We start from the raw sequence: 27,046 nt of genomic DNA on the forward strand, positions 1-27,046 counted from the left end.
AATGATTAAACATTTTGTATTTTCTATTCACATAAAGAGGTAATACACTGTAATGCCATTTCATAGAACTAATTTATTTGTTTGACTTTGAATACAAAATGTACGTTGATTATTTCTATATTTAAATTTCAATACTTTCACTTAAAGTTTTTATTATAAATATATACTCGCATTCAGCATACAATGTATTGCAGTTTTCAAACACATATTATATTATGAAAACATCAAACAAACTCGTATACAATTGACCCCTTACTTGGCGAAGACAACACCATGCTTCGAAGACAACACCATGCTTACACTCCTTAAATATTGATCATGAATATAATATACGATTAAGATACCAGAAACGTTTGCAATGCCTTCTCCCCCATAAAATCTAAAAGTCAAAAACTAATGACATACAGTACATGAATATGATTGAACAAGATTGTTTAGCTGTGTCGACGCAGTTCAGTATGATCAGGTGTTGTTGTAATGTCTTCATCCGCCCAGTTTTTGTATATACTCATCATGGAAATCCAGATACATATTCTGTAAACCCTATATCACAGGTGCAACCTTTTAATTATATTTTCTTGTATTTGATGTCAATTTACAGCAGTTGAAATATCTCTACCTTTTCATATATAATAATACTTGAATTATTGACGATTGAGATGTTGCAAAATGTCAACAACAAGACAACATATTTCATCATTTTGTATCCTATCAAAAAACGCAATGTTGAACAATAAATATATCACATGTTCCAAACCACAAAAGATGTCATCATTTTTCTGAACGTGATTTGCGCAATGCAGTGGCTGCACTTTTCTTCAGTGAAGCTAAACAGTCGGTCATTTTGTTATCTACAGTATTTATTGCATTTTCGTGCCTTTCGAATGATTGTTTTATTCCATTAGCACCCATTTTGTCTTTAGTTGAAGATACTGAAAATGAAAGAGTAAAAGTCATAATGCATATATATCACTAACATTGGATATGCGAGTTTGGCTGAAAGAGCAACATTTGGTACAGCCTTAATTAATGCTTATTATTAAAAAAATATTCGCAACTAGTGCTGTGTTGTCGTTCTTTGGAGGGTTTTTAACACATTTTCAGTTACATAACACAATGTGTTACATCGTACGGCTGCTTCACTTACTGTAGCAAGGTTACGTGGACACCTTGGCATGCTGCTTCATTATGGCTTAATAAATTGCCGCGGACTGGCCAGTCTTGCAACTACTCTCCCGAGGCCCAAGCCAGGAAACCTTTCGAAATTATAACTTTATAATAACTGTATATTGGGAAAATTTATTTGATTTTAAAAACCAAATCAACCACAATAAAACATATTTCAGTTGTATAGTATACGAAACGCCATTACAAATCTGAAACAAAATAATTTTCAGAAAAAAAGGAAAAGAGATACAAACCAAAATCTCGCATGTCTTTGAAACCATTTTGTATATCTTTCATTTCCTGAAAGAAATCTCGTAATGCTTTAGCAAAATCTACATCTAGACCGGTTTGAGACGACGCTGCTTTACTGGAGGCGATTCTGTCTCTACTACCGGAACGCTTCATTCCACCTGTAAAACATCAACAATGAAAAAGGTAAAGGCAAATAATTTTTAAAAGACTCTTTTGATCAAAACTATTTATAATTTCCCTGACAGTCTAAATACTCGTTTAATCCAGTGATTTATGCGTCGAACTAGCAATCTAAGGATTGCTAACAGCATGGACAATCGTTGTTTCTTTCAGCAAGAAACTTTACACTCATGGCTAAGCACAAGGTAGTTTCCAGTAATGAATTCAAAAATGTTTTAAAAAGCTTATACCTTCCAACACAATCAAACTAAAAATGTAAAACAAATTTGTATACACTTAACTAATCAGTGTGAAAAACAATTTCTACAATTCATTTGTTTAGTATTACAGTAACCAACTTTGTCAAGACCAGCATCCTTACTGAAGTAAAAAGATTGAAAGTGTTTTGTCATTTATTGCTTACAATAGATATTGTTACTATAACTATACTTTTCTTTCGTCTACATCACATGCAAACACATCTCAAATAACAAACCTCTCATTTCAATGAGTCGTAGTTTTTCTTCTGTTCTCATCAATGTTTGTTTTAGTTTGAAATTCTCCTTCTTAATTTGTTCACATTCTTCACGTAACATCTCAGCTTCATCTTCCTATAATTCAATTATAATAAATATTTTATTGCACGAGATTCTCGACTTTTGAAAAAAAAATCCTTATAAATAATTGGAGCAAATTAAGTGTATGTTTTAATGTTGTTGTTTTTTAATCAACCATTAATGCTTACTTCAATTTCAATATTTTAATGAATTTTAAAGCTCGTATATAATGAATCAGTAAAAATATAAAACATTACAACGAAAAGTGTTTATTGCTATCCGCTTTATACAAAAAAAAAAATCTCATGCAACAATCAAACAAACATACATGTACAATGTATCCATAAAATGTCTCAAACATTCCAGTTTGTCAAAAAAGGCACCAAGACGGTATTAATTTAAGATACTTATTTAGGGAGTGCAATGTATAATGCATTGCTGTTGTAAATGTATAAAACTTTAAGAAACTTTTGTTTTCTTCAATTCCTTAAAAACGAGATATAGTACAAATAAAGGATACTGAAGAAGATTCAATGTAAACGTTCATTCACTGTTTTTACACCTTTCTTATAATTAATCATTATATTATCTAATTTATGTTTCAATTATCGGAAATCAGCTCCCTCAAAAGTAGTGACATGTTGGTGTTACCTACATACGAAACAAACGTTACTAGAAGTAAGAGTCAAATGTCTTACGTTCTCTTTGAATTAAAAGAAAGCAATATACACAACACACATTAATTAATTTATCCGGTGAATACAAGAAATACAACTGCTTGAATGCTCTGTATTGAAACCAATTGCAACTTTTCGGTCATTTCCGCCAGTCTTCGGATAAGGACCAATAGCCGAGTTGTTCCGATTGTATCGGAAACATTACATTCTGGTACTTTTATTTACAAGACTATTATAAAATGTGGAAGCAATAGTACACGTTAATGTAAGCGGCGAAAAAAAGAATACAAGAGGTATTAGTCTAGAAACAGATCTGGAGAGTACACTAGGTGACTAAAACTATATTATTCTGAGGAAAATTAGAAATATAGTATTACACATCTCTACAACAATTATTTTCTTTTCTATCTAACGTTTAAACTTACTCTTGACTTTAACTGTGAAAGAATATCCGTCCCTCCCTATAAAATGATTAATACAAAAATAATACTTAAGAAATAAATAAAAAATACTTGTCATTATATACATACCAGTAGCTGTAATAAATATTAGTTTTAAATATAAATATACAATGAGCGTTTCAAGACGACTTTTCTTGCAAAGGTTATATGCATACAATATCTGGTGAAACGTGCCAGATAAAGTTATGATTTAACATAGAAATAGACGAAAATGTATTAAAAATAGTTCGAAAATGCTCAACCTTTTATAGAAAAAAGTCATAATGAATCAAGAAGTGTAAACATGTATTAGAATAAGCTATTCCACAGCGACCCCTCAGTTCAGAAAAAAATGTTTGTTAATTCAATAACATAAAACTTGAAAGTAAGAACGCCGATGTTAGAGCTAGGGTTTGTATGTTCTACCAGTAGAAGAAGAAAAATAAATCTGAAAAATATAGAGGAAATGGTCGGCAAATTTTGCGAAATTTAAGTAAAGCGGACGCCAGCCAGGTAAGCACTTTTTTCAGCAAAATGTTCAGACAAATCGCTAGAGTACCATATACATTAATTCATCATCACGATGGTCTATCCAATGCCCTTTTAAATTTTCCTTATGATGTTTCGACACGTTTCCCTAGAAAAAAGAAATATTTTAATTTCATGCATGTCATTTATGAACATACTTTCTTTTTAAAAGTACAATCTTGTAAATATTACATATAGCACAGACCACCATCTTACGAATAATGATTGATATTGACAGGAGTGGGCATCCCTGCCTACACCATCAAACATTTAAAAGTTAAAACAATAAAAAAACCGCTAAAATATTGGTTTAATTGCTGTAAATTTGTCTCGTGGCAAAAAAAATAACGTTTCATCTATTTGAAAACATGCTAATATTAAAGAAATACGCCCAGTTAATTAATTAATTAAATTACAAACTCCCCATTATTGAGGACACAATCTCGCGTGATTTAAAAGTGTTGTTAAAAGTAGTGTCAGGTTCAGGGTGTCAATTTTGTTTTGGAAATATAAGCGAGTTTTATCTTTAAAGTGACAAATATATCCAACTTCAGAAACTTTTTGCTGTAAAATAAGAGTATATATAAAATAAAGTAATAAAAGCATTCATTTAGGAATAACGTTGCACCATTTACACGTATAGTTCAACAACGACATGACAAAATGCTCAAAATAATTAATTAAGATACTTGCTGTTTGTTGTAAAACAGGATATACAGTCAACTTAATAATACTGTCAAAGGTAAAAATGATTTACAAACCGTTGTTTAAAAAACTTACATTTTCAGTATCTGCATGTAACATGCCATTTGAATGTAACTGCTCGTCTTCACTCACTGTTTAAAATAGAATAAACCGTTAAAATTAAAGATATCTTGGATATATAGATGCTGTTGGTAAATGTGAGATCTATATGTAGCAGATAATAAATTGTTCTAGAACTTGATCAGCACATTTCTCTCCTTGTTCGGGAAATATTTTATAAGGATATCCAAATGATACATTTTTATTGTTTTCGTCAATATTTTCAATACTTATGGAGATGTGCCTATTGTGTACCAGTCCACTTTAAATGAAGAGAAGCTAAAAACATAATTCAGCTTTGATGGAAAAAAGGTTACAATAAAAAAAATAATAATAATATGATGATGATGGTGGTGGTGGTGGTGGTGATAATTACGGAATGCCGTTAGGGCCATCGCCTATGAATGTGTTGATCTAAAACGCGATAGTCGATAGTACGATGGTGAAAACGCGAAATCACGAAACTACGATGGTGAAAACGCGAAAGCACGATGATGAAAACGCGATAGTACGATGATGAAAACGCGACAGATCATCGTACTGTCGAGTATCGCGTTTCAGATCAAACCATTCATAGGCGATGGCCCCTAACGGCATTCCGGAATGCCGTTAGGGCCATCGCCTATGAATGAGTTAATCTTGAAACGCGATAGTCGATAGTACGATGGTGAAAACACGAAATCACGAAACTACGATGGTGAAAAACGCGATAGTACGATGATGAAAAACGCGATAGTACGATGATGAAAACGCGTAGTACGATGATGAAAACACGGACAGTACGATGGTGAAAACGCGATAGTACGATGATGAAAACACGACAGTACGATGATGAAACGCGATAGTACGATGGTGAAAACGCGATAGTACGATTGATGAAAACACGACAGTACGATGATGAAAAACGCGAAATCACGAAAACTACGATGGTGAAAACGCGAAATCACGAAAACTACGATGGTGAAAACGCGACAGTACGATGGTGAAGAACACGAAAGTTTATCGCATTTTCATCATCGTAGTATCGTACTGTCGCGTTTTCATCATCGTACTATCGCGTTTTCATCATCGTAATTTCGCGTTTTCACCATCGTAGTTTCGTGATTTCGCGTTTTCACCATCGTACTATCGACTATCGCGTTCAGATCAACACATTCATAGGCGATGGCCCTAACGGCATTCCGTAGATAATAAGCAGGATGATGATAAAGATAAAATAATCAATTGCTAAACACAACCAATTAAAGAAATCATCAACGGCGTGAAAAAAATATCTGTAGCAATAATATGGACTTAACGATACAAACTTATTTGCCAACGTAATAAATATACTTCAATATGTGAATTTATTAATTTCACTTTAATAATTCGCACGTGAAAATCGAGAAAGAACTCAGACGCTTAGGGTTAAGCATTCTATTGATAATTTTTGACGCATTTATTTAATTTATACATGTACTTTATTTTGATGGTATGTCTAACCTATTAACTGTTGTGATTCCAAAATTAATTTCATTCCAAACTGTCGTATTGAAATAAGTGAACGAGTCACACAGGTACTTAACTAACTACTTAAAATACTAAAAACATAAACTTTGAATGTTATCTTGGTATCTAGAAACAGTATGAATATCTTTGCTTACCTTGTTTTCCCCAAAGTTCTAAAACCATAGAGTTATTATGAAGATAGTCCAGTAACTTGTCTGTAACTGGTTTATATTTGTAAAGTTGTTTAAAGTCAAACTCCACATAACCTTTGTGCCAGACTGTTTTTGTTTTGTTAGGTTTTTGGAAGGGTAAAGTAAACCTGAAAATAAAATATAATGGAATCTGTTTCTGTAATTATTAAACTCAAATCTATTCAGTCCTGATTTAGATAGTTCCTTCACAAAATACTGGTTAAGGGATTTTTAATGCAACATAAAGTAAACCTGAAAAATATGACGGTATTTGTAGCTGTAATTGTTAAACTCAAAACAAATTTTGTCGTGATTTAGATAGTCCTTTCACAATATATTAATTTGTCATACAAATTTAAATGTAACATACAATGTATGATATAAAAGCGTAAAGTTGAACACGGCGTTGTAAATAATTTACGTTTGTTAAGGGACCGGCCAGTATATTAAGTGTATACATATTTGGACATTCAGTCAGTTACATAAGAACACTGGTATGCTTATAACATTTTTTGCAACTCCCAAAAAGATTTCTAAGTTTCGTTACACCCTTTATATTTTTTAAAATGCCTTTAACCAACCTGCATTCAACACCGCGAAAATGATCTTCATTAATCCATCTAACACTCATACACTGTGACACAACACACGAGAAATTTAATGTTTTGTTAAGAAGATCTTTTGGTTCCATTACAACATCGTCCTCTAATGCATGTCCTTTATCATCACATGGTATCAATTGCACATGCACGACAGCCTCCTCTTTTCCGTGGTAGTTATGAATGGTAAAATGTTCATCTACTTCAGCGCAGTAAGCAATACTTTGTAACATTATATGGCAACTAAAATGAAAAAAAGTTAAACTATTATTGTAAGAAAATCAATGGCTCTATTTCAACTATAAAAAACACGCAAGTATTAATAGCAAATACGACACAATATGACTGAAACGTAACATAACAAAACAATTTAAGTCTCGCCATGACAAAACCAACATAATGTGTTTGCGACCAGCATGGATCCAGACCAGCCTGCGCATCCGCGCAGTCTGATCAGGATCCATGCTGTTCGCTATCAGTTTCAGTACTTGTTATGGGGTTTGTAAGCGAACAGCATGAATCCTGATCAGACTGAGCGGATGCGCAGGCTGGTCTCGATCCATGCTGATCGCAAACCCATTATGTTGGTTTTATCATGGCGTGGCTCATTTTACTTAACATCAGTCGTGACAGAATACCTTCCAAGGAATATGTCCTCCACAGGATCCCAAAATGGGTCTTTGTCCCGCGTTGTAATTACATTATCACCGTCAAGCCACTTCAAATATAACTCGTCCATTAAATCTTTACGGTTATAAAACTTATTCATGGACCATACCCAAACCTGAAAAGTAAGATTAAATACAAATAATTATGTAATTATGATTTTCCTCATGTAGTGTTTCAGAAATGTATCTGCTGACAACAATAATGGCACATAGCCTTTCAGTCTTAATTCTATAGGTAGCTCTCCTCTTATCTGGAAGTTTCCTTCAAAATCTCGAACATGCAAAAGAATATATATTGTAAAAATTAACTAAATCCAAATATGAGAGCACCTATTGTTAACATTTATACGATTCAAATGCAACAGAATCTTTTGGAAAAAAACAATGAGCTCCAAATCCAAAACAAATTAATAATAAACGATAGTTCGTTGCAAGAAAGTTAAATAAAAAATACATTACGTATCTTTTAATGTATCATTTAGATATTTGATATTCATCTCAATCAATTGAACAGGTTTTCATACAAATCTGAATATAGCGTTTAAAGAGAATTACGTCATACTTTTTTCGTTTGGTTATTTGTAACTTTGATGATGACTTCCTTTCCAGCTGCTGTCCCCTTTGGATCATGACTAGCTTCACTTCGAACAACCGCTTCAAACTTTGTATGCTGAAAATTTAATATCCAGAAACTTCAGGTTTATGTCATATATGTTTTATTTATTCCCATCTTGTACTTTGTTTTGGAAATTAAATATTGAAATTATGTAAATGTAAATATAAAGTAGGAAAGATCGCGCTGCATTCATGATAACTATGTACACATATTTGGACTACTCTTTCCACCAAAACATTACTGCTTAAATTATTGAAACAAAGCCTGACCAAAAGACCTCTAGTGACGAAGAAATCTCAATTTGGATTTACAGTATTACTTCGATACATCTTTATTTTTGAAGTAAGCTGATGTCCCGCGTTCTTTTAATAGCATATGTACACAAAAATCGTAAAAAAATATTTCTTTACAGAAGATTTCGATTGATATTTGTTTCATTGAGGACACTAGCAGTTTACGCATACAACCTGAGAAAGCGACACGAAGTAATATATCCACATCAGCCATTGTTTATATAGAATGTCACTTAACGTCGTTATAACAATATAAAGTGTTATATAAAGAGTAATACAAACAAGTAGTTTTTGATGCCATTTATAAAAGTATCATAAATAATAAACTCAAATGCATAGCAAACGAACTTCAGTAAACATTTAGCTGTTTATTTACTCTCTGTGTCTGAGTTTGCGAGGAATAACAAATTCATTTGATTTTTTTTATCATTTTTAGGTTTTCTTTGAATTCCACAGCTGAGTATTTACAAGTTATAAAGACAAATTACCCGAATCCCTTTCATTTACTCCATTAAAATGTAAGTATCAGAATGTTTACTATTTCATCATATGGAACAGTCAAATATAATGTGATCCTTTTATAAAGTGGGAAATAATTGTGAATGCGTAATGAACTGTAACTCAAATAAGTTTGTTTATAGAGCAATTTACTAGATAACCAGCAATCGATGTAAAAGTGTAAACAATGACACCGCTAATTTATCAGAGAGTGTATGAGTGTTTTTCTTTGCGTCTCAACAATCATATCATATTAAGGCTAAGTAGACAAAGTTTTACTTGAAACAGTGAGCGCAATCCCCAACTTAAATTATAGCACTGTTTCATTGAAACATCACAACCTAAACATGTTTACTTTATATCCATTCAGTTCAGCCCAATCCCTGTTTCATAAAAACATGATGGTCATCAGCTGTAAACATGTTTCCCTTTTACCCATCCAGTTGAGCGCATCTCCAACTTTATAGCATTGCTTCATCGAAACTTGTTTACTTTATACCTACCCATTCACTTATTACACTGACAAGACTGACCCAGTCATAGACAAATGCCCATCCTGGGGTTAATCATAAGATGTGCGCTTTATATATGGGAAATTGCATTCGTACAGACTATATATTATTGACTTACACGTTTGAGTTCCTCACTTATTGCATTAGCCTCGGCAAGTTTTGGTAGAAGATCGACAAAGTCCTGAAAGAGAACTCTATGGGACAAGTCATCAATATGGTGAGTATCTCGGGGTGTTGCTATGTCAACAGACGCGCCGGCATGCTCGGCAAGTTCTAGCATGAAATTATCATAGTTGTATGCAAACGGTGAGTTGCCGTTCTTTCGTTCATCAGGATAGCCGATATATAGAAACATACTAGCTGAACCAAACTTCAGTCTGTCCTGTAATATATAAAATACATGTTGATTAATCTTTAAACGATCACATGAACCGAAATTAAACGTTTACAAAAGAAGGTCATAAAATGACAAATAAATACTTGAGTCATAAAGATAATTTTTATGTTATCTACAAACGAATAAAGTCTTTATCTATTAATGTATGTACAATGTATTGTCAATAAATCTTGATGTGTTTTTTTGTTAATTAACAACGCGTTTTTTTTTTCATTTCAAAGTGATATTACAATATATGATATATAGGCCTATAATATTTGCAAGAAATTTAGAAAAGGAATAAGGAAGACAAGAGTCACCAAGATTCTACATAAAACAGTTGTAAGTGTCGACTTTGATAGACCATACAGTAACTTTCATGTTGTCATGCTTTGGGAAAAACTCTTAAGTACCTTTTAACATTATTTCAGGCATGGTCACATACACTGAAAGGACCGGCAAAAACCAGCTGGAACCGAGAAGAAAAATCTTAATCTTGGAAGAGAAATTTGGCCTAAGTTTCAACAAAAACAAATCATGTTCACAATTCGGCATTGATTACCTTATGTACCTAACAGACCAAATCTATAATAAATGTATGAATAGACAATTGCTATATCTGACCTGATGGTTAAGTTGTGTTTGCTCGTGCACCTTGATACCATTGACGTAGACAGCAGCCGTCGCCGTGCACGGTCTAATAAACGCCTTAGTACCGTCCGTTAACACCTCAACATGCTCCGGCTCAATTCTGAATTTTTATGAATTAGATTTTTCAAACAATCCTGTAAAGACTATTTATGTATTGTACATGACATATTTTGGCCAAAATTTTTAAAACCATGTTTTTGACATGAACATGAAACCCAAATGGTCAGAAACACTTGAAAATGAAAAAGTATCATCTTCCTTTCAAAAAAACGTGCTGCTTTTATTATTGCAATTTTCAAATGGAATATATAGCTTCAGAAGCTGTCATAGAGGATATAGAAGAAATTCATATTACTAGTATATTAAAGCATATTGGTCTTAAGTTAAGGATTAAGATTAAAAATGTTTAAAAAAATCGAAAAAGGGTATTTGAAAAGTTTCTTACCCAAGCCCTCGTAATTGTATTGCATCTTCTGTCCCCGACCTACCAACCAATGTACTTTCTGAAATTATATATAGATCAATTCAAATATAAATTTCGAATATAATGTATCTGCTTTGTTTAATAAAAACAGATCATTTGCTATCTTTAAGACACACATTACATTTGTTTAAAAACCCAGAGAATCTCTGTGAAAAAAAGGAAGAAAAAATACCCCTATCTGTAACCATTTCTTTTCATATCTTTTATATTTTGGGGGAATAATCCCCTCTTTCACAAGGAGCAGCTAATATTTTTGACCTACATTATTATTTACATCTACAGAGACTTACTGTTACAAAAACAATGTTTGATAACTCCTGAAAGTTGTGGATCCTCGTTCACATTTGTTATGTAAGGATGTTTCATCCATGTTGTATCCAACATACTTTCATCTAGATGGTGAGACTTTTCCCATTCTTGTCTGAAACACGCAAAAATATTACTATCTCATGCATGTCTTGTTCAAATTCTAGATGAACGCAATAAAGGAATGGTAAAAAAATCACACAAATATAGCAAAGTCCGTTATCTACCAATATCTTTATACTGACAACGAGGCACATTTGAACTGAATACTAAAATAAACAGAAAACACATGATTTCAAAAAGTTCTTAGTCGTTCTTAGAGTTATTACAGAAAAACTGTCGGACTTTCTTTGATTCATTAAAATTCAAACAAGCAAAGATAAAAATGAACATGACGATTTTTTAGGGCTTATGCAAAGGTACGCTTCAGTAAAACTGTATCAGTGTTACGCAAAACCGGAATGATGGCGCTCTTAAAACTGCTTATGTTAGATCTGCTATTTGTTTAGTTTTACCGAGTCAAGTTAAGAGCCCTTGTCGTTGCTCTAACGAGTAAGTAAAGACTACTTAAAGAGCTATTATAACAGGTAGTATTTTACTCATTTCGTTCACTCTTACTTTGCTTGTTCCAGCCGTTGTTGCCAGGACATTTGCATGTCAACCATTTTTCTTTGATTGTCAGCCAACATGCTTTGAATCTCTGCAAAGGTATTCATGTTTTTTGTTAATTACATGTATTTGTAGAGTAAACATGTCTTGACAAAATTGTGTTGTTTTTATGGATTTTTAACCATAACTAAATAAATAAAATATATGTACTATCTTCTTCAAATTAAAAATGTCAAAACAAATACCATGTCAATAAAAATTAAATTTGAGCCGCGTCACGACAAAGCCACAAAAGTGCATGGGCGCAGTCTGGTCTGGATCCATGCTGGTCGCAAACGCAATATGTTGGTTTTGTCGTGACGCGTCTAATTTATATTCGTTTGTATTTAAAGACAAATAATGCAGAATTATATTCGTTTTGTCAATGACATAATAGTAATATGTCAGTCCATAGTATAACTACAAAACAACTTTTTCATTTCATTACATAAAAATATTTCTTTACTTGACAGCGTTCTTTTTATATAATAAAAGGCATTATAACATGAATCAATTATTTAACAATAGAATAATTTTCGTTATAGACTATGAAATTATTTACTGGCCTTGAAATGAGCCGATATAGATATTTTCATTCTATATTTGTATAGTTCCTAATTGCGAAATTTTATCTTTTTATATAGTTATTAGCAGACTAAATTTAGATATCAAGTGAACAGTCACGTAAATATAAGAGGGCAATATTATAACTGACAAGAACCATTCATACAAAGATAAAATCAGGGGTAAAGTTTAAAGGTGGTTTCAAGATATATCCATTTCTATAGCTGCTTTATGTTTTTATTTCCCAACCAACTTTCAGGATTGTCTTTTAAGTGGGGTGGTAAAAGACGAAACATATCTTTAAACGTTCATTTTTGTTTTGAAATATCGTCACAGGCTTTAGTTTACATTATACATGTATAGATACATGTATTAGCCACCATACGAATATTTCAGGTAGCATTTTAAGGCGGTGTTAAGGAGCGTGGACGGTAGCTTGCACTTTCCGTAAACAATAAACTCAATAAGCTTATTCAGACCAAGCCTGAATCATTTCAACTTTGCCGTTGTGAACGTTCTTTATGGATTCATTTTTTATCTCTATCTTCTATGCATTGCAGCTTAAACGGCAGATGGGTTGTCCAAAAGGCAATTTACAGCAAAAATATGTCTAGCTGTTATGTCAAGGGTTTTTTCTTAACCAAGTGTAAGCAGTCTCTTTTTTCTATTGTTTTTTTCTGCCGATTTAAACACACTATTGGTAATATCTGGACGGTCGATCTACTTGCATAACTAATTAACTAGTAATAACATAACAAATTCCTTCGCAAGTAACCGACTACTTATCCAACGTGCAGTAGAAAGCATATAAAATTTGAGGTATTTCAGTATTAATTATATTGAGTCAGCTATTCAAACAAAAATCTTCACTTCATAACATTCCATTAAACTCTTTTCTTTTATGTCTTATTAAAAGTATTTTATTTTGTAATATTATATTATAGCCTGTGCTTTTAAAGTTCAGGGAAATAAATAAGGGAGTAGGCAAAAATAGGTATTTCGGACCAAGATTTATTGTTGTATATAAAGAAGTCAGTATATCACCTGTTGTGTCGCCAGTGCCATGTTTTTTCAGCATTGCCATCAGCCGAGCGTTCTCTTCCTTCAACTCTCGTATGAGACGGTCTGTCGGACTTTCATTTACTATCGCCTTATTCTGGATTTTCTTTGCTCTGTTAAAATAACAGGTAAAATATGTAGGACACATGCATGAGTGGCATTATTTATCTTATAAAGTAAATATACATGTATATTTGTAAACTTTTTTTCTAATAAATCTATTGAGACACTCAATCGTAAATATCATTCCAAGTTTATTTAAACATATTTTTATCAAGTATATAAATAAATAGCTGCATAAAACGAAAAAACAATTCAAGTGTAATATGTTTAACTAGATATTTTGAAGGACATTTATAAAACAACTGTACGTGCAATTGACTTAAAGGTTGATAATTTTTTTTATAATTGTTCTTTAAATAGATTTGCGATCAAAGATGTCAATAAATATGAAAAAAGTAAAATATCTTTTCTGCAAAATTACAAAATTCAAGGTTATGAATCGATAAAAAAAATATAATAAAACAACATAAATTATCTTTAAAGTGGATTGATCTAAAATGGGCACATCTCCATGGGTATTTAAAATATTGATTAAAACAATATAAATGTATCATTTAGATATTCTTATAAAACATTTATTGAAAAAAAATGTTGATAGAGTTCATAGTGATAAATATGGACATTCATATGACAACAAATAATATTATGTTCTATAACAATGTATTATCTGCTTTATATTGATATATGTAATATCAGATCATGTATCTCACATTTACCAACACCATCCATATACATATATATATTTTTCGTGGATTGTTGTCCGTATTTGAAACTATCAACATAATTATTTATGGTAATACAGACGTTCCATTACAGATAAATTCAGTATAAATCTTGCAATACCTCCCGCATTTAATGTTAAGATTGATAGCTACAATTAAGTTTCAACTAGTTACCAACCTGTCCGCATATCGCATTGTTGATAATGTTTCATCATAATTTATATCAGCAGGACTGAGGGCTGCAATCTGTAAAATAAAGGAGGTGTCATATATAAGGGGAAAAACACTCAGTATTAAACTACATGGAAATGTGATTTTGTGAATTTATGGAAAGGCCGGTAGCATTCCTTTCATAAACGTTCTGTAGAGGGCTATCAAGGTTTTTTGCAACAATTTTGGCACAAATTTGAAAGCTGCAATTTGCGTTCGTAAACACACACGTTTAGTGACATTAGGCCCATCTAATGGCTTTTAATAAGTGACAGGTGAAAGTCAAAATTTTATAATTTACTTCGCATGACTGATATATATATCACGTTGCCCATGGAAATTTTTGTAAATGTCCACCAGAATTCACCTATAACGTTCAATTTTTTTTTTAAAAAAAAAGAGTGGGACAGTCTTTTTATATTTTAGGCAACTTTATATTTTTTCCTAAAAATTTTCCAGGATCAACTTTTGGTCAATCACCATTATAAAAATTAACCTTTCGAAATACATGTATATAGTCAATTCAGCTCTATTTAATAATAGAAAAATAAGCATAATGTCACTTTTAAAATATGTAAGTCCTAAAGTTGTGTACATGTTTAAGAAAAAGAACGTTGATGACTAAACGTTTCAGCAAAAAAATAAAAAAGAAGTATCTTGAAATATTGTATCGCATTTGCCCACATTTCAATACGTTTGTAGTAACTATGGGTAGTATAAATCAATAAATATTTATCTAATATAATAACATGTATGAAAGAAAACATTAAACAATAATGAGACACTGGTGTTGTAATAAAAGTTAGAACTATTTCCTCAACCTGCCTATATCCTGCATTACATAATACATGAATATATAGAATATTGATCAAAAACTGCGTAATTGTTTAAATCAATACCACAAGGTCCATGGGGACCATCCATTCTATGTATATAAGTGTTCGTGTTCATATAAAATGGATGAGGAAAGTATGACATAGCAATTTTCTTACAAGAATGATTTAATTTGACATTTATACAGTTGTCTTAATTTGGTATTCATGGCGAAAATTATCAAGAATTATCACACATCAGGGTAATTTATAAGACATTGTTTGAAACATTTGGCACATTAATTAAGGTTAGATTTTATGGGGTGTAACAGTGTATGGTTTATTATTATTATTATTTTTATTTTTTTGATAAATCTGGATAGAATTATATGGCACGATTACTTTTCCTTGCTCAAACTTACTTTAGCGCCTTTTTGGCCTTCACCTTGACATTTTAAGTAAACCAAGCAAAATTATGTTAAAAGTTCAGAAGTCAGATTGCATTGTCCAATCAGAGTTGACGTTACTTACCATAATAGTTCTACTGTTACCTCCCAGTGCAGACTGTAACAGTTTAGTGAGGACAGAATCTCTATACGGTACTAAAACTTTCTTCTTTCCCATTGCTACATCAGCTAGGGCACTGTAAATAAATGAAAATAATTATCAATGTCAATTGAATTCATGCCAAAATAAGTTAAGTTTATTTAACCTGATATAGATTTATTATGGGAAAGATATACCAATATAGAGCTTTTTTATGAGAAAAATATCCTACCTAAAGATTACGATAAAATTGTGAAATTGGTCTAAAATGTAAAACACTGACATTCATCCTTAAGCAATATAATTGTCTTGGATTGAATGTGGACACTGTATGTTGTGGGGAATTTCGAACTATAATTATATTACATATTAATTTGATCAAGAGGCATGTTCTTTCATATTCTTTCGCCTCTACCTTATCACATTTCCGAGTGTTGACAAACTCTGGTTGATAGCGGACCCTTCCTTTAACCTATCACCTGTTGCCCCAGTGGAATCAGCTCTTTCAGAACCGGCCAAGTCTACTAGATTTATATCACTACTACGGGTGTTACTTTGTCCGCTTTCTCCAATAATGACCTGAAATAAGGACAAATATAAATAAAAAAATTTCTCGCGCTTAAAAAATTACATGTATTAATGACAATCGGGTTTTATATGCCATAAATTTACAAATAGCAGGTAATTTCGTGTGCTTTAATAAGTGAAGATTACACAACAGATAAACAGAAGTTATTTTAGGGTAATAAACATAACATATTTGTCCTTCGCCTGTAAAATACTTATTGGTAGTTCACTATATGATTTTAATATCGGGGAATAAAACAAGAACTGTCGGAGGACAGTAACGCTCGACTATTCGAAAATTTGTCACAAGGGTGTTTCATTGAGTATAATAATGCTTACCTATATGAATACATAAAATTGTACGAAAAGGTACAAACCCTTCAAGTTTCAATACAATCACAGAGAACAAGTGTGTGAAGTTTCAATCCATTCCCTTCAGTAGTTATGGAGATACCAGCTTACACACAAAAACTTAACCACGAATTTATGAATCAAAAAAGGGGAATAATTATGCGAAAAAGTAAATCAGAAATATGGGACTTGTGCCAATTCATCTTAGATAATCACAGAGATCAAGTGTGTGAAGTTTCAATCCATTCCCTTCAGTAGTTATGGAGATACCAGCTTACACGCAAAAACTTAACAAAGAATTTCTAAGATAAAAAAGGGGCATAATTATGCAAAAAAGCAAATCAGAGTTATGGGACTTGTGCCAATCATCTTAGATAATCACAGAGACCAAGTGTGTGAAGTTTCAATCCATTCCCTTCAGTAGTTATGGAGATACCAGCTTACACGCAAAAACTTAACCAAGAATTTCTAAGTCAAGGGCATAATTATGTAAAAAAGCAAATAAGAGTTATGGGACTTTGTGCCAATCATCTTAGATAATCACAGAGAACAAGTGTGTGAAGTTTCAATCCATTCCCTTCAGTAGTTATGGAGATACCAGCTTACATACAAAAACTTAACCAAGAATTTCTAAGTCGAAAAAGGGGCATAATTATGTAAAAAAGCAAATCAGAGTTATGGGACTTGTGCCAATCATCTAAGATAATTACAGACAACAAGTGTGTGAAGTTTCAACCATTCCCTTCAGTAGTTATGGAGAAACCAGCTTACATACAAAAACTTAACCAAAAATTTCTAAGTCAAAAAAGGGGCATAATTATGTAAGAAAGCAAATCAGAGTTATGGGACTTGTGTCAATCATCTTAGATAATCACAGAGAACAAGTGTTTGAAGTTTCAATCCATTCTCTTCAGTAGTTATGGAGATACCAGCTTACATACAAAAACTTAACCAAGAATTTCTAAGTCGAAAAAGGGGAATAATTATGTAAAAAAGCAAATAAGAGTTATGGGACTTGTGCCAATCATCTTAGATAATCACAGAGAACAAGTGTGTGAAGTTTCAATCCATTCCCTTCAGTAGTTATGGAGATACCAGCTTACATACAAAAACTTAACCAAGAATTTCTAAGTCGAAAAGGGGGCATAATTATGTAAAAAAGCAAATCAGAGTTATGGGACTTGTGCCAATCATCTTAGATAATCACAGAGAACAAGTGTGTGAAGTTTCAATCCATTCCCTTCAGTAGTTATGGAGATACCAGCTTACATACAAAAACTTAACCACGGGGACGCCGACGCCGACACCGACGCCGACGCCGACAAATGGGTGACTGCATTAGCTCGATTATTCTACGAATAGTCGAGCTAAAAACGAGCAATATAAAATTATTTTTTATTGACGCAGTTAACTGTTTCTTTCAAAATGTGTTGATAATATACTACAATGTATGCTATTGATATTGTTGACGTTCAAGAGATATTTAAAAGTCTACGCGGGGCGTTTTGTCATGAAATTTGATTTGAAAATAAAAGTTCAAAAAAGTCCCTTTAATTTCCTTTTACAGGGCATAAACAGACAACCCGCCCCTTTTTTTTGGTGATATAAGCAAAATCCCATAGCAATTACCTTTTTCCAATTCTTTTTAAAGATCGAACCCCGGGAAACTTTTTTTGCAAACTAAAGTTTTTATGGAGCAAAAATTTTTCCCGTTTTGGCCCCCCCCCCCCCCTCAGTTTTTTAATTATTTCCCCTTTTCTTTTTGAAAGTACGCAGGGAAGGGAGGTAGTTTTTATGAAAAAAACTGACCCGGTTTGAAAACCCCAATTTTTTCCCCTTTTCCCAAAAACGATTGTATGACCATGGTGCCCGGCTGCTGGGGGCGCTGTTTTTATGGAGAAAGCCCGGGTTGGGTTGTCCCTACTCCTTTAAAATTTCTCTATCTCCTTGTAACTTCTGACCGGTACTTGCTGGAAACAAGATGCAATAGATAGAAATATAAATTCACAATGCCTTATAGGTATAAAGTATTGCATTCTTTGAAGTTGCGAAAGTAAGTATGTTACTCTATACGGATTATGTAAATGTTATTTTCTTACAAATTTAACCGAGCCGCGGCCAACATTTTAATGTTCTAGATCACGTGTCACTACATGCATTGTACTTCGAATTTTCAAGAAAAAAAAACCCAGCTCTAATAAAATGCATCAGGCGCTGATTGTAATACCACAAATTCTCGTGGTTTTCATTTAACATGTACACAGCTTGTTTAAAAGCTTATTATGACAATATTTACAGGGACTTGGACTAGTTCTACTTATTTACATTATATTTCCAACTGCCGCAAATGTGTATACGTTTTAACAATTAACTTTGGTATGTAAATTGAAATGTGTATGTCTGAAACCTTTAGAACTATTTATGTTATGTATGTTCTAAATGTAATAATTTAATACGGGCTGGGCAAATAATGTCAATATATGAATGGAAGTTTAACAGAATTTCAATGCAACGCAGTCAGGAATATTAATAGTAAAGCGCAAAACATTGATGAATTTCTATGGTTCCTAAAACATTTGATTTTGCATTCTTTATCAAACATCAATTTTATATTGAATAATTTGCCTGATTTGTTGACATAAACCTCAGAAGGACAGAAATGTTTGACAAAGGTAGAAACTGTAGTCCAGATTCATACAATAGAAATAAAGAGGTCTAAGTGTATTTTTGAATTACGACAAAAATTTAAACCCGGCATAAACCATTAAAGTAAGGAAAATTGTCGATGCTGCACAAGCATTATAAACAACATGATGTAATATTTTATACAGATATGAATAGAAACCCCTTTAGCAATGAAGATGTTTATCTTAATACAGAATCATTGAAAATTCTGCAAATCGATATGCGCGCATACTATATCTCTTCCTGCAAAGCATAAATTTATACACGTCATTTCCTCTTTACCTCTTTAAGGTGCTGAATTTTAATGGGTTTCTCCAGCTTCAAATTTTAGAATTATTCATAATCACTTTGAGCTCTATAATGACGGCGAAAGCCACCTTCTGTTTCAGCAGTTTACTGAGTTACAGTACAAGTGTTTAACATCTCATCTTCATTAGGTAAATAGAAAGGAATAAGAAGAATTCCTAAAGAACGCCCAGAACAGCAAAATTGAAAAAAATCGTTTTGATTGAGCCTGTTTATAGTCGGTACTGGTACCGGTACTTGCAATCTACCACCCACACCCTCTAACACCGCTTAAGCAGAACTCAACATTTAACAAACCATATTCTATGCTTTTAAAATTTAGCTCCCACTTATATTTGTCAACATCTTACCGGGAGAGTTAAACAAGGTGTAATATGACACCAAACGTACCTTTAACCCTTCAACATAGAACCCTAACTTTGGATTCTGTCTTATCTTGAGGCCTCCGTGAGGCGGTTTGCCTTTCAAAAGGAGATCTCGAACTTGTTCATTATAAATCTCCAACATACTGAAAAATACCTGAAAAAGTAAAGCAGTGGGGTTTCTATTAAGGTATACAAATAAATAGCTTAAACGTGCTTTTAAAATGAATTGCTTGATAAACAATTGTTAGAGAAGAACGTGTCCTAAATCTAAAACGCGCGTCTAATTTGACGACCTTGATAAACATTTTTTCTATGAATTGAAATTTTAAGAATTAGTCGTTGTAACAATAACTCAATCTATGTAAATAGTAACCGTACACGGTAACCTTAGACGGTATCCAAATATATAACAAAGAGAGCTATCGACCAGCGACTGGAACCCGATCTTCTAGCATTAAAAATGCAGAACAATAATACTAGACTTGCTGAGTTTAATAAGTCACTCTTAACAATAATAGCAAATAAAGAAACACAGAGACGCGTATAAAGAACAATGAGAAACGGAGTATCGTCTATCTGCATTCTTTGGTAATCTATAATTACATTTTTATATAGATCTATATTAAATTGGAAAAAACACAACATCGTGTGTTTCAATTCAAAATACATGTAGTTGTAAATGATATATTAGTAAAAATGCTAAACGAATCTAAAAAAAAATGGGCATAAGCATGCTTTGAAATATGATATAAAATATTTTATAAAACTAAAACCATTCCGCATATAAACGCCAACTTGGACCTTAGTTTGTTATCTAGATAGGATTTATGTCTTCACTTTACTTACTCGTAACTGTTTTTTCTCATCTTTATTAGTCTCTATGACCTTGAACAATTCCTCACACGTGATTGGAACGATGCCTTTATTTGGTCCGTATCCAATCATAGAGTAGCTTTTACCTGACCCCGTTTGTCCGTATGCAAAAAGGGCGGCATTATAGCCCTGCCAGGCGTTGTCTAGTACACCTTGCCCAAGGTCTCTAAACAAACATTTCTGTAAGGTGTCAATAAAAAAAAGTTAGACACAATGACGATAAATAGAAAATTTAAATAAATTCTATAATTATTGTTTCCAGGAGTGAGTGTAATGATATATTTGTCCGTAGGGGCAATCTGTACAATATTTGTAATATCTTGCTTACAAAAGTGGCAACGAACAACATTTTGAGTGTTTACTAACATTAGGTTATTTCCGTGCAACTTTTAACTTTCCTTAATAGGATTACAATCGTTCAACAAATGCACCCATTCTTGGCATTTAATTAAAATTTTGCTGCGCACGAACAATACGATGTCATACGAAAATAACATGCTGTCAAAAGGCGTTTTATCTCCTAGAAAATGTAATGCCTTTCTATGCATAATCAATTACCTCCTGCAAAGATTTGAAACTAAAGACAATAAAAACCATTTTAGTTAAGTTAACCATTAACCTGTATGTATGGGCGAGTCCCAGAAATTGTAATTTAGTGAAAGGTACGGCGTTTCTCATTCCCAAAGAAAGAATAATAAGTTCTTTTAAGCGCAAAGTACATACACTAAGTACTATACATGTAAACGTGACCATGGCTTATAGTCTAGACCAAATGACTTGGAGCTAAATAGCATTTTGTTTCAAACCAAGTTTTTGGTAGCCATGTTCTTATTTTAATAGTGGAATACTGTTGAAATCGCTTGCTCATAGTATTCTTTACCCGTAAGCTTTGCTAGTTTAAATAGTTATTTTTGACAAGATAGAATAGACTTTACAACAATATTTTGAATTATCAAGGCATGCGCAGATGAAGAATTATTTCTCACCTGATCGGTATATTGGCTATCAGGTGAGTCTTGTTCATAAATGCCGCCAGGTGTCTCCGTGTAGCCGTCATGTGACCAGTAGGAGTGGTCATATGCAAATGTCTTTGTTTCGCCTGTATCCGGGTTCTTTATTGTAGTAGATTTGTCCTTCATTGACAATATACATTTCGAGGATGCATTCTTCTCTCTCTGAAACATATATATAATTAAACTTACATATTCGTAATGTAAGACATAAAATGTCTTTGACACATCAAAACGTAATTTTTTCCGAGTATATTCTATGCAAACTTAATTTAACTGATAATGATAATAGTTTAATAATAATAATAATAATAATAATAATAATAATAATAATAATAATAATAATAATAATAAAAAAAATAAAAATAATAACAACAACAATAAGAATAATAATAATAATCATTATAATAATAATAATAATAATAATAACAATGATGATAATAATAATAATAATAATAATAATAATAATAATAATAATAATAATAATAATAAGAAGAAGAAGAAGAATAACAACCTTTTGAATACAAAGTATTTGTAATCGAAAATAGCTGAATATTAATTTCACTATTTATTTTTGTTACATGCAGTTTATGCCACTTTCGTCTGTCCTGGAATGCGGTAAATACTCTGCTTGTACCCTCTTTAACTATCTAAACATGTCATTTAGTGTATTATTCGAAAAAATTAATAACGATAATGTTTACCCCCCCCCCATTTAAATATACATGTATACAACATTGTGTTGAATTTTGATGATTGTTTTTTTTTTTAAATAATTCGTTTCATTTTGTGTGGATGTTATGCTTTCTCCTGTCTATGTAGAAATAATAGTGTTAGTTATGTCAACAATTTGCAGTTTGTTATTTACCTCATATTTACATGTATAATGTATTGAGTGAATAATAAATCTTCAAATCTTACCACTGCAGCTATACAGAAACATATATTTGTTGATATACAGACGATTTAGATAACATGTTCTACATAAAATGTCTTAAAGGGTCTACATAAATGAGAACAAAAACGTATTTTAATCCTTTTCATACATGTATTTATCAACACGAGATTAATTAATCTGTTTCTATCAATAATGTACACTGAATGTAATGAAGATTGTTACACAAAAAGGTATAGGTAACGTTGGCTCGTGGGTTCGAACCTACTAGGGGAACTAATATGTGTCCTCTTATGAGACACGAACACGAGAGTGGTTGAAGTAAGTTTAAAGCTAAAATATAAACTCAAAGTCAATTGAAAAAAAAAACAACAACAAAAATACCGAATATATCTAAAATACTGTGTTTTTTATCTTCTTTTTTTTTCTTTTTTTTTCAATCGTCAATATTTCTATAAAAGAGTGGATATGAAAAGAAATTTATTACATTATAACAAATAAAACATGATTTCATGAGATAATTTACAATTCTTTTTTTATACTCAAAATAAAAAAGTTTTCATTATGAAGCTCATGGGGTCCTTTTAATCATAACGTGAATTTTGCAACTGACAGCATTACAAATAATGTTTTGTTGTTGTTAGGTGCCAGTTTTGATAATTTGAAATAATTGTACAGCAGTTAATCCGAATAAAATGCAAGATGCCTTAATGTTATCTTTCTTAATGTGAAGAAATTACGTAATTTATTATATTTTCTTATATGTTTATAAGTCGTGTATTTAAGCTTAGGATAAAGATAAAACATTTATTTTCGTAACAGATAATAACCTTTGGCATAAAACGAATTTAATATCGATAACTTCAAGATTATTTATACATTTCACAAAGTAGAAAAATATCTACCGGAGTTTAGAAACAAATAAATCGTCAGCCCCCCTGTGACATAATGTTTATATTATGTCAGTTTAACCTTATAAATACCTTTTAAATACTTAATAAAGTGTTAAAATATCAATACGTAAATAGAGAGTACCTGAGAACAACGATTTATTTTTGAAGTTGTTTGTTGTAATTCGAATAAGGGGGGAAAATAATTTATTTACTACTTTACGCCTGTATGGTCTAAAGGTTGACATATAAGTGATGAAAATTTATGACAAAACTAACAACCTGACTTTTATTGACACTATTGCAGACGACAAATTAAAGAACAAAGAGTTTTAATGTGATAAGACCTATCTTTTATAATTAAGTTTTACAGCTCTTTGTGGTGGTCATATGATTTTTAAGGTATGTAGAAAGAATATTTGAAGAGCTTTGTACCCAAAGAACTTGCGGCGAAATTAATTTAAACGAACCAATAAAACTATTCAATCCTTAGGTAATACATGCCCTATTCTTATACATTACTAAGATTTTATTGTATAAGCAACAAATAAACTAAAATAGCCTGATATTGTAATAAAATTAAAGCAAATAAAACAAAAATCTGTGTTTTTATATTAGAATACAGAGGTGTAAATGATAGAATTGTTTCATGGAGTATAGAAGAAAGTATTGTGTTTGTGAACACGAAAAGCAATCAGACAGTAATGCATATTAGTTTATTAAATAGGGTATAGATTTATTTATACATTGTTCTTATATTAGTGTAATAAAACGCAAGGTAATAGACTTTTAGTGCCCATAAATTATGTACAATGTACCAGTACTTTCATATTTTTCCGCTAGTAACTAAACGAATTCTCAGCATAAATTATTTATATGCATACGCCATGTTGATTCAAGCTTGTCGTCTCAGAAAAGCACCAAGGTGTGTGTGGAGGGGGGAGGGAAGGGGCACCGTATTTCGGACAGATATATACAATAAATACAAACCTCTTTTATCATATATTTATCATATATAATACACAAATAAGCCCAGGAATAGAGCAGCATTTAGAATGCTTAAGAAATAATATGGAAATTTTAAATAGTGATAACGAAGAATTATGAACAGTATACAATTAAATGATAATGTGCAAACGCCAGCTGAAGAAAACAAAACTATCCCTAAAGTTTCCACCCAATGTGTTTTCTGTGTTTATATCATAGAAGGTGGTTCATTAAAATTATCGTTAAAGATAAAATCAAGTATTTTAAAATAATTTTATAATAATTGTCTTGTTTCGCCACTGCACAATAAATACTTTAATTACTATTTCTTAACGATTCACAGTGCAGTATATAGATATTATCAATACAAAACGTACAAATGTATACAAATTGGAACTTATAGGCCCAACAGAGCCTAAAAAGGAAAAAAGACATTATTAAAAGCTCTTTAGTTTTGGTGGCCTAATCGTGTTCCAAATAGTGTCTTACTGGCAACATAGAGAAACTATCTTTTATGTTTTTGTATATAGCATTTAGTATATAGTGTATAAGTGATAAGTATTTTGTATGGAAGTCAACGTTCGATCACATGTTGCTACTTTAACGACAAATTATTTCACATTCTGTGCGTATTTCTTCAAGTGATAACCATCTAACATGCTTTAGACTTCATTATTTAAAGCATTATATAAAGCACAAAATCATTTCTTATTTGCACATGTTGTCCTTTCTAAAGAAAAAAACTCATTTTAAGGCTTAATGTGTCTTTAATACGTAATGGTAAATTGACCGGAAATAAGCTCCTTCAATACGGTTACAGTCGTAAGTAATTATAATATTTCTTAAACATTAAAACATCCTAGGTAATAATCTGTATAATGTTTATGTTTCCATCAAAGATAAAAATTTAAGTGTACTTAATCTTCAAACTGGACAGTATTTAATAGAACACATCAAATAAAATAGAAAATCATTTTATCTGGACGAGCGGAAAGAAAGTCATTCCCGACTTTACATTTTGTATGCACGACTTTTTTATGTGTGAGTGTAGAGGGAATGATCTATATTAATTGATTTTACATTTCTTTGATCTGACGTCCTGTTATATCACCTGGTAATTATTTATGATGAAACCTTTAGAAAATGAAACCTTTGAGAATGCACAGCACATCAATAAACACTTATACATGTAAATCATGCTATAAATTGTGTTCAGCACATTTTTTACATTAATCAGTGATCATTATTCGTCAATAACTGTCTCATACCTTTTAAACATGATAAGAACATTATTTTATCAGCAGTTTTTGCAAAGTTATTCAAACAAAAAAAGACATCAGTCGATATAAAACTGGGCCAAATATACCAGTCCATATCAGATAGCAAATATTTCTCTTTTTTAGGCTAGTACTGCTATTTCCGCATTAAGATTTCCTTTGTTAATTCAGCGTAAATGTCTGTCGTCGGTCTAATGTTTCTATATAATTCTTATATCATATCGCCAAATATCAATCATTCTATATATATCATTATATGTAAAGTTTTGATCGGTTTTATAATACATGTATAGACCAATAGTTAACCTATAACACTTGATTAAAGTTAGAGATGATTCGTTTACTTACCAGTATTATCACATTATAACAAGTTTGGAATTTCAATATAACATACCTGATTAAAGGGTCGGACCCTCACAGCTACTTTAACACTATCCGATGTCCCTGGCATATTTTATCCTCAATTTCTGTCTTGTGATTTTTTTAATCTCCAAACGCAACGAATAACAAGCTTACACTAACAACAGTAAATTAGAAATACGCAAAATAAGTCCATCCCCAGTACGTTCCGGGTACACCAATATTACATTAGTGGTCAACATTATGGAAGGTATTTGTATTATTTAGTCATATTTTGAGTCTATCGATTTTCGTTATCAGCTGCGATCCAAACAAACTTGAATCGTCTCGCGAAATAAATTTTATTCGTAAAAGGTAAATCGTATATATAAATTATTGTATGAAAGCTGAGATCCTTTAAAGAAAAAAAAACAGCCCGTGACAACTTAATCACGCCGATCAATAACCGTGAACACAATGTAACATTCAATAAAATACATTTCCATAGAAAAAAAAGAGAGAAAAGTTCCCGTTAATGCAAACCGTATAAAACTGTTAGAGTCGTGATATTGTATACAGGAAAGAAACGTGCACAATAATCCATTAGCAAA

The 27,046-nt window shown here is 31.8% G+C and overlaps 1 protein-coding gene across 1 annotated transcript; it reads right to left on the reverse strand.

Annotated features, from left to right (window-relative positions):
- LOC132717304 (kinesin-like protein KIF28P) lies at window positions 1-27,046 on the reverse strand. The gene is made up of 23 exons (XM_060700737.1): window positions 26,491-27,046; window positions 22,024-22,212; window positions 21,011-21,217; window positions 20,190-20,318; window positions 18,740-18,778; window positions 16,306-16,469; window positions 15,876-15,987; window positions 14,501-14,568; window positions 13,523-13,650; window positions 11,885-11,966; window positions 11,251-11,381; window positions 10,922-10,979; window positions 10,450-10,576; window positions 9,568-9,831; window positions 8,093-8,200; window positions 7,501-7,646; window positions 6,845-7,105; window positions 6,228-6,391; window positions 4,561-4,616; window positions 3,812-3,889; window positions 2,075-2,189; window positions 1,422-1,577; window positions 1-932 (listed from the first exon to the last, which is right to left on the reverse strand). Exons 1-23 carry the CDS (start codon window positions 26,545-26,547, stop codon window positions 772-774), a joined length of 3,000 nt encoding a protein of 999 aa, XP_060556720.1. The 5' UTR covers window positions 26,548-27,046; the 3' UTR covers window positions 1-771.

Source organism: Ruditapes philippinarum, unplaced genomic scaffold, assembly GCF_026571515.1.
Source record: "Ruditapes philippinarum isolate M1 unplaced genomic scaffold, ASM2657151v2 ctg3355_1_1_1_1, whole genome shotgun sequence".
NCBI classification, from domain to species: domain Eukaryota; kingdom Metazoa; phylum Mollusca; class Bivalvia; order Venerida; family Veneridae; genus Ruditapes; species Ruditapes philippinarum.